At 32.6% G+C, this 9,235-nt stretch overlaps 1 protein-coding gene and 1 long non-coding RNA gene across 3 annotated transcripts; one reads left to right on the forward strand and one right to left on the reverse strand.

The window, feature by feature from the left end:
- Positions 1-1,775: 1,775 nt before the first annotated feature.
- LOC136063764 (legumin B-like) lies at positions 1,776-2,219 on the forward strand. Its single transcript, XM_065764624.1, has one exon. It carries the CDS (start codon positions 1,776-1,778, stop codon positions 2,217-2,219), a length of 444 nt encoding a protein of 147 aa, XP_065620696.1.
- Positions 2,220-4,178: 1,959 nt separating this feature from the next.
- LOC136063767 (uncharacterized) lies at positions 4,179-8,459 on the reverse strand. Of its 2 annotated transcripts, XR_010625416.1 has the most exons (5): positions 8,371-8,459; positions 8,166-8,248; positions 5,722-5,759; positions 4,849-4,886; positions 4,179-4,761 (listed from the first exon to the last, which is right to left on the reverse strand). It is a non-coding gene; the product is annotated as an uncharacterized LOC136063767 (long non-coding RNA). The 2 variants fall into 2 exon arrangements; XR_010625415.1 differs by having other exon boundaries at positions 4,179-4,886.
- Between the last annotated feature and the right edge of the window lie 776 nt (positions 8,460-9,235).

Consider the following 9,235-nt stretch of genomic DNA (forward strand, 5'->3'; position numbering starts at 1 on the left):
ATTTAATGAAAAAACTTTATTATAAATGTAAAAGAAAAAAAATACTATTTTTTACGCTCTAAATGCCTAAGAATTAGCAATTTTCTGCATCGAAAGCAAACTATGTGGACACTGTTTTTCCTGCATTATTGAAGCTTAAAGCAATGGCCCTTAGTTATGACAGTTGTACATGAAGTGTCGGTCCTTCTGGCCTTCTGCAATATTCTGCACCGAAAGCAAACTATGTGGACACTGTTTTCCCTGCATTATTGAAGCTTAAAGCAATGGCCCTTTGTTATGACAGTCGTATATGAAACTTACAGTCTTTCATCAGCTTTTTTTCCTTATCTTTTCGAAAGAGACAAACTCGAGTACCGTGTAAGAATATATATTCTCTATACATACTTCAAGTTTGGTAAAGAATATTTTAACTGTTTGGCTTTGGAAATGCTCAAGTCAGTCAACACAAAAAAAAAAAAAAAAAAAAAAAAAGAAAAGAAAAGAAAAAGAAGAAGAAGAAGAAGAAAAAGAAAAAGAGATGCAGATTCACATGAAAGGCTACAAACAGAGCAAGCACAAATCATACCACCTACACTATGCCTAGACAACCAATAATCCATAAGAGTGAGAGAATGGTGCTGGACAGCACCCATAACTTTGCATCGGCACTGTTTAAGTCGGCATGATTTTACTAAATTAGCCCTACTTTAATTGGAAAAACAACACCACCTTAATGATGAGCGTCAGTAGCATAGAAAATAGCAAATGTTGCATGCTTTTACTTAAATACAATAAATGGTCATTGTATAATTTTCTATTACATGAAGGGATGTGAAAGTGCAAGAAGTAACTTATTAGTGGTTTCAAAAAAAAAAAATAAAAAAAAGAAGTAACTTATTAGTATATGAAAGCAGAGAGTACAACAAAGAATAAGTTTTTTAAACTCGAGTTGCACGTGACATTGTGAAATTTGACTTTTTCTAATTCGAGTTTTAAAAAAGTAATTGGATTTGTTTGGATACAGCTTATTGTTGTTGAAAGTTGCTGAAAATTGATTGTTGTTGAAAACACTGTAGGAAAATAATTTTTAAATGTATAAATAGTACCGTGAGACCTTTTTTTTTTTTTAATGCATAAACAGTACTGCTACAGTGCGTAAATAGTGGTGACAGTATGTGAACAGTAATAATTATCTCTTGTGATTTTACTGTTTATGCGTTGAAAAAAAAAAAAGTTCTGAAACATGAACTTGGAAACGCACCGCAACTTGTTGTATTATCCAAACACATACATATTATTAAATATTTATCAAACAGTGGTAAAACACTAATAATTTTGGCCAATAATAATATTTGGCCATTTTAGCCAACGTTGCTCTTGGCTTCTTTGATAAATTTCCATTTAATTATGGATTATTGATTGATTTGAAAGGAGAAATCAAGTCCAAGTGATGCACTTTTGTTTTCAATGAACACCAAGATACTAAACAAACATTACTCCGATATCACTAAGTGCCAATTTTCACTCTATTCTAATACACAGCTAGAATTCAAGGCCAATCCAGGATTCCAGATACATCACCTATTCAATTATTGAGTTGTTAACTTGTTGAAACCAAAATATTTTCATTAAACTCTATATTTCTTGAAGAGAACAATGAAGAAATTTGGACTTCGATTTCTACCAAGAACAGGGAAAAAACCAATGATATGTAAAAAAATAAATAAAATTAAATCAAGCCAGAAAAATATCCACAATCAAAGGTGAGTTTACTGATTTTTTCCTGACAGGTTCCAATGGGATCTTCACTGGGTTCTCTACCGAGTTTGAGCCGTCCGTGGGACTTGGATGAGAATGTTGTGAAAACCCTTGTCGGAAAGCAGTCAGGCAATGGAATTGTCAAGCTTAATGGGAACTTTAAAATGCCTGAGCCAACGAAGGAACATCGATTGGGTTTGGCATTGAATTGTGAGGAGGCTCCATTAGACGTGGACAGTAAGAAAGGTGGAAGGGTCGTGGTCTTGAACACTAATAACCTTCCTTCGGTTGATGAAGTTGGGCTTGGGGCTGACCTTGTTAGGTTGGATGGAAGTGCCACTTGCTCTCCTGGATTTTCTTGTGACTCAGCATTGCAGGTGACTTATATTGTTAGGGGTAGTGGCCGTGTTCAGGTTGTTGGTGTTGATGGCCGTAGGGTCATGGAAACATGTAAAACACAATTTTTACACATTTTGTCTTAAAAATGCTTCACATCAGTCTTTCTAAAATCATGTAAAACACAATTTTTACACATTTTGCCTCAAAAATGCTACACATCAGTCATTCTAAAATTGTGTACAAATGTGTATATCTCTACACGAGCTACAATAACCGTGTAAATATGCACGATTACTGTAGCTCGTCCATTTATTATTTTACTAATTTCCGTTCGCTCCTTTTTTTCTCTCTCTTCTACGGGCTCAACAAACTCAGTAACTTCTCATCTTTTTTTTTTCCTCAGATGCACACAAACACATCCACACAAACAAATCAACACAGAGATACACTTACTCAAAAAAAAAAAAAAAAAACACACACACACACAAACACACGCACACACAGATACACAAACACACCCACACACAAACAAACCCAAACGAACAAACAACAAAGAGACAGATCGATGCTTATCGGAACGATCGGTGCTTGACTAGAACGATCGTGGGTCTCGCTTGATCGGAGCTCGTAGGTCTCGCCTGATCGGAGCTCGTGGGTATGGGTCTTGCCTGATCGGAGCCTGATCGAAGCTAGGGAGCTAGGGAGATCGGTGCTTGTGCTTATGACCGAGATGGTGTGGATTGGAGCTTGTGACCGAGATGGTGTGGATTTAGACCGAGAGGGAGAGTTGATTCAGAAATGGGCATAAAGGTAGAGAGATGGGTATAGTGAGAGAGCAACATTTCAAAAAAAATGGGGCGAGAGAGAGAGAGAGAGCGTGCGTATGTATAGGGGTTAGTTGAGAGAAATAATAAAAAAATTGAGAAAATTGATTATTTAAATAAAAGATGTGATAGAATAGATGAACTGATGTGAGTATTTTGTAAAAATGAATGTGTAAAATAGAAAAAGTAGGTTTTTAGTGTAAAAATAGATGTGTAAAATACACGAACTGATGTGGTTGCTCTTAAGGCGGGTGATTTGTTCACCGTGTCAAGGTTTTTTGTTGTTTCAAAGATTGCCTCTCTTTAGGGTATGGAGTGGTTCTCTATCATCACCACCCCAAGTTAGGTTATAACATGATAAGCATAAATGATTGTCAAATAAAAAAATGATAAGCATAAACCTGGTAGACTAGCCATTTTGGTTAAGGGATTACATTATCAATTGTGCTATTCACATTTTCTTACTTCTATAATTTTGTGTTAACTTAGAACTAGATACTGCATAATATGTGGATGTAGCTTAATGTATGTATCTTCAAAATACCATTTCCCAACTGGAACTACAATCAACTTAAATTATGGAGACGAGTCCCAATATTGAATAATTGTTCAATTTTATAGTAGCTCAGCTAGGACTTTTGGAAAACTGAAGCCAGGTTTTTCTTTTTTCTAGTTATAATAATGTCTAAACTAATGTAGAATAAATTCAAGATCTACTACAAGTGTTTCTTAATTATAGTGGAAAGGTTAGCCTGTAAAGTACATATCATAATGTGGTTATTACATGATTGTTAGAGGTTCTGAGTACGCATTTACGTGAGTGCTTAAAGGCTCTTCTATTTTTTTGAGTAAAAATTAATAATTTGCATTTATTATAATTTAGAAATATTTTGATTATTTTTCAAACAATTAAAAGAATAAACTTTAGATATAAGCAATAATCGTAATTTCTTTTTTGCATGTAAAGAAAAAAAAAATCTTAAATTTTAGGAATTTTCTTTTTGAATTCAAAATAAAATTTGTTATTTGACATTTATGACCATATTTATCTTTCATTAATGAGGGTATTTTTTTAACCACATAAATGTTCAATTGAAAAAAAAAAATTCCTCTTATATATAATATAGATGTTGTAGATTTATTTAATTAAGAACAAAACCCTATTATTATCCACACTATTGTAATAAGGACAATCAACATTTATGTTTCATTTTGGTATATCTGTCCAGTCCTGGTGTTATATCTTTTGTTTTGTTATATTTATTTCTTGCAAAGAAGTCAACTATAAAATCATCAATAACTTATGATATTTCAGCAGGCCAGTAATATAGGAGCGTTGAAGATTTTGTTTATGCAATTTTACGAAAATAGAGAGAAAAATAACACAAAGATTTACGTGGTTCGGCAACATGCCTACATCCACAAGAACGAGCAACAAATGGTTTCACAATATGAAAAATAGAGTTACAACATATTTATACTACCCATACTAAAAAGCCCTAACTCGATGCATTGAAATCATTGCACTCACACACTTATTCAGAATATTAGCCACCATCTCTAACAAGGAGTCTAGGGACCTCTTCTTGTTGGTTGTCATTGATTCTTCAACTACATGGAACAAACAAGAATATTTTCAATTGATATCTGCTCCAACTTGACACTTGATTTTTTGCTAGACATAGAAGTCTGTCATAAGACAAGTTGCAAGTCATGTCATAAGACAAGTTGCAAGTCATCTAAAATAGAAACCAAAAACTGATGTAACTAAATGCACTCAACATGAAGCATGCTAATGAAGACGTAAGACCTTGTCAATTTTCATCAGCTAATACCATAATCATAGTCATCGAAGAGTAGCCTGCCATTAGTTAGGACAAAACTTAATATGATCTCTTTTATCAAATTACTGGATGAAAGACAAATGAAATTGTTTAACAGAGTTAACCTTAAAAAACATGTTGAAAATTCTGAGTTGACCAGTGCCTAACAAGAAACATATTCAAGTAAGGTTAGCTCATTGCAAATGTGATGAAATTTTAAGTCTTAGGAAGTAGAAATAATTCTAGCACATTAGCAATGCTAAAACCAAATAAGATGGAACTTCATCTAAACAATTTTAACGTGATTATCTTATGAAATATTTTGAAAATTTTGTGGGTGAATAAAACAATATTGCAAATTTTGTAATTAACCGAAATTAATTAGTACAGGCCTAGATTTTAATTTTAGACTTTCAAGTAATCAACCAAGGTTAAGCGAGAATTGCTTCTTCATCTGCACAATCTAGAGAGCATAAATGACATATTTAACAACCAATGAAAAAATTCTAAGATAAACAATCCATTTTAGAAATTGACATCTAAAAGTGAGCGAAACTACCACCTAGGGAGGGCCAATAAAATCTCCGGCACAGCAAGCCAAAAAGCTTCTAAGGGAAAAACACAAATAGACTGATCAGGGGAAAACTCCCCGGTGGTAAAAGACTAGAGCAGTTGTTATTTGATTGAGACTGAATGTAAGTCTTAAAAGAAAATATGAAAGTACTTCAACATCTATTTGAGCTCAGAAGTGTATTTTTTTTCCATGATTTTTGAAAAACTGCTCTCACAGAAGGTGCTAATGAGTTCCAGTGCTTGAGACAAAAAGGTGCTGGATTCATGTGATATGTCATAGGTTTCATAACTCTAATTGTCCATTACTAGATTATGTTATATGCTAAGTATCTTTGAGAATGTAAGGCGTTTTAAAAGATGAAAGCAATGCCTTGCTAATGAACTGAATGCACTCACTAAGCAAACATTGTTCATGGAAGTCTTACAAGTTACAAGCAAGCTTATTGGAAATCATGTAGTTTCCCTGCAAATCAGCAAGTCAGGTGAATATGAATCATAACAATGATGAAAAGGAAAATAAAGAAGATATTTGCAACCACTTTGCTGTTAGAGTTTCACATCAACATATTTGCATCATGTCTGGATCTCACACAAATGGAGAAGATAATAATATCAAAACCTCTTGTAGTAACTAATCAACATCTTTAGTCCAGATTAAAGTATTTCTCTATGCTAATGAACTGAATGCACTCACTAAGCAAACATTGTTCATGGAAGTCTTACAAGTTACAAGCAAGCTTATTGGAAATCATGTAGTTTCCCTGCAAATCAGCAAGTCAGGTGAATATGAATCATAACAATGATGAAAAGGAAAATAAAGAAGATATTTGCAACCACTTTGCTGTTAGAGTTTCACATCAACATATTTGCATCATGTCTGGATCTCACACAAATGGAGAAGATAATAATATCAAAACCTCTTGTAGTAACTAATCAACATCTTTAGTCCAGATTAAAGTATTTCTCTTGATAGTTCTTGCGATTAAAGTAACTAGCATTTAACCTGCGCAATGTTGGGGAACATATTACACATTTAAAATACCATCAAATTGACATAACAATACAATAAAATACAACAATTAATATGTTTATTAAAGGCTTTGTTTTAATAATGCCAATCAATTCAAGAAACAAAAATTACAATTGTGTGATGTAGAGTCAAGTTCAATAACAATGTCAAAAGTCTAAAATTCTCCATAGTAGAAAATAAAGTCTAAGAACTTATTAACCGAAAAAACATCTAGTGAGCAAAGCCATATTCTAGCTAGCCCTGATGTACAGTAAATGCCAGCTCTGTTTCACTTGGATGAATTGAGTCATCATTAGCCACCTACAAACACTATAGCACATATGTAGAATCGCCTCAAATGTAGTCCATCTTGAACATGCCAACTACAACAGTATACACAATAGGAACAAAATGGATTCTTTGGTGTGCTAAATGGGTGATTGTTGTCCAACTGGAGGCAATAGCATAATGAAGACCTATTTAAATGTAACATTTGAAATAATAGAGACTAATACAACCTTTTGAGCTCCATGTAAGGAGAACATATTTAATAATAATATAAGGTAAAATTCCAATGTATAAATACAAGGAAACAATATTTTAATTTCTATTGGTAGAAAGTAAGTGATTGATAAGGGAAAGCATAGCTGATATAAAGAGAACTTTGATATACTTATAAGTATTATAAGATCTTTTATAGCCTTAGCTCTGAGCAACAAAATGACTTACACCTGTTAGGGAAATCCAAATTGGGATGTTGATGCCAAAGATTGATGTTCTAGTCTTAAAAAGGTATTAAAAAAATAAATAAATAAAATAAGCATCAAACATGGTTAACAATTGTGATTTTTAATATACAAACAAACATCTAAATTAAATCTGAGAAAAGTTGAAAACCATAAAAGAAAAAAGAACCTAAAACAAAATTGGAAAAGAAAAATAAATTCATATTTTTTCTCTGCCAAGTTACACTTTGCTCAATCTTTTGTAGTCTGAATTCTAAGAATGCATCTTACCATCCTAGCCACCAAATTTCCACTATGGAAGTTTCAAATGTGTAATGGTCACAAGCATTATAGTGTCAAGAGTTTTTTTTTAAATAATTAAAAGTGTAATTCAAGTGGTTCTTTAGAAAATTATACTAAACCGATGTCCAAAGTTGAAGCATATACATGCTAGAGGAATTGCATCTAAAATCTCATCTTTAAAAAATTTAAACACATCAAGCAATTTGGATATTTTCTGTTTTCTTAACATTTTACATCAGATTATCAGAGAATAGAGGTAAAATTTCTTCTTTTCACCAAGTATAGACATTTCCTTCACTTTAGATAGACTATTAATTCTACTTTAATTCTATTTTAATTTCTTCTAAAAAGTCTCTTTTAAAAAAATATCAACTAAAATCTACAAAGTAATAAACAGAACAGGTAAGAGGCCATTATAACTCAGGTAGGATTTTCATATTGTGAGGGGTTTTCCTTGATTTAACGAATAGAGAGGAAAAGGGTTATTAATCCAAATTCCTAAATTGACAGCGAACCATAATCGAAGAGAATATATATTAGGAAAATTAATTGAGACTTTTGCTTTGATTTAGAGACTCTAGATTGTAGAAAGATTCCACTTTATTGTTGCAGAGGAAGAAATTGAATGATTTAAATCCAAAAGAGAAGAATTCAAACAAACCCATTACCGAAAATATTTATTAGAAATAGCCACAATCATAATTCCGATTTCCTTAACCCTAATTTCTGGAGCCAAAATCTGACTGCAATTGTATAAGTGGAAAACATATAGCAAAACTAATTTAACTTTAAATTTGTGGGGAAAAAAAAAAGTTAGAGAAAGAATAGGAACCCGTCGGAGGCATTGCTAATCAAAAAGTCGGAGGGAACTCTTTTTAGTCGGCTTCCTTCTTCCTTCTTCTTCTGCTTCTTTTTCTGGAAAAATCAAAAAGCAAAAATGTCGTTTTAGCGTAACTGGAAACAAAGAGTTTTTGAAAGGAACTGGGAAACTATGGGGAATATGTGGTTTATGTCTGATTTCTAAGATTTTTCCGCACCTACTTGGCTCCTGTCTCTCTCTGTTTATCAGAGTTTCTCTCATTCGGTCAGTCTCTTTCAATTTAATGGTGTTTTTGTTTTAAACCGTGTGCACTGTAAATGGATAGAATTTAAAGCCCTCAATCGGTGCAACGTTCGGTATTTTGTAACTTTTAAACTGCACACGTGTCAGAATTTTAATTGAGTATTTTTCCTAACGTGGCAGAACGCTATTACATATGGATGGTATTAGATTTCTGTTAGATGGTTTATGAATACTGTTATGTAGGTAAACAGGTTATAGTTTAAGAAGCAAATAAAATAGCATTCATCATGAAATTATCTTATTTACAATGAAATTAAGCTATCAGGGAAATCAGGGAATACTCTGCTCTTCATTCATTAGAACCTACCGAAACTCTGTTTGAGGGTTAAAAGAAAAATGACAATTAGAGAGAAATCTAATAATTAGCCAACCATATTGCAAATAAATTCCAAAAAAACAACACTTAATCTGTCTGGAAAGATTTGATTTGGTAAGTAATGGGACAATTACTGTTCCATTTCTAATTGTTGCTGCATATCTTATTCTTATTACCAGCTAGGTTTGAAGCAACATGCACTCTTAAACTTGTCAATTTTAGTATTCAATCCACCCTAAGCTTCTGATAAAATTAAAATCCAATAACTGATGAGCTCACCATACCTGATGAAAAGGGAAAATTTGACAATTTGATGGTAACTGTGAAAAGAGATGTATGAACGTATAGAATTAGAGAAGTTAATTCCATCTTAAATAAATATCAATCACTGGGACGTGCATTACAAAGGCCACTCTTAACCTATTGCCTAAAATATTCCCAAATAAGTTGGAATAAGAAATAA

Source organism: Quercus suber, unplaced genomic scaffold, assembly GCF_002906115.3.
Source record: "Quercus suber isolate HL8 unplaced genomic scaffold, Cork oak 2.0 scaffold_573, whole genome shotgun sequence".
NCBI classification, from domain to species: domain Eukaryota; kingdom Viridiplantae; phylum Streptophyta; class Magnoliopsida; order Fagales; family Fagaceae; genus Quercus; species Quercus suber.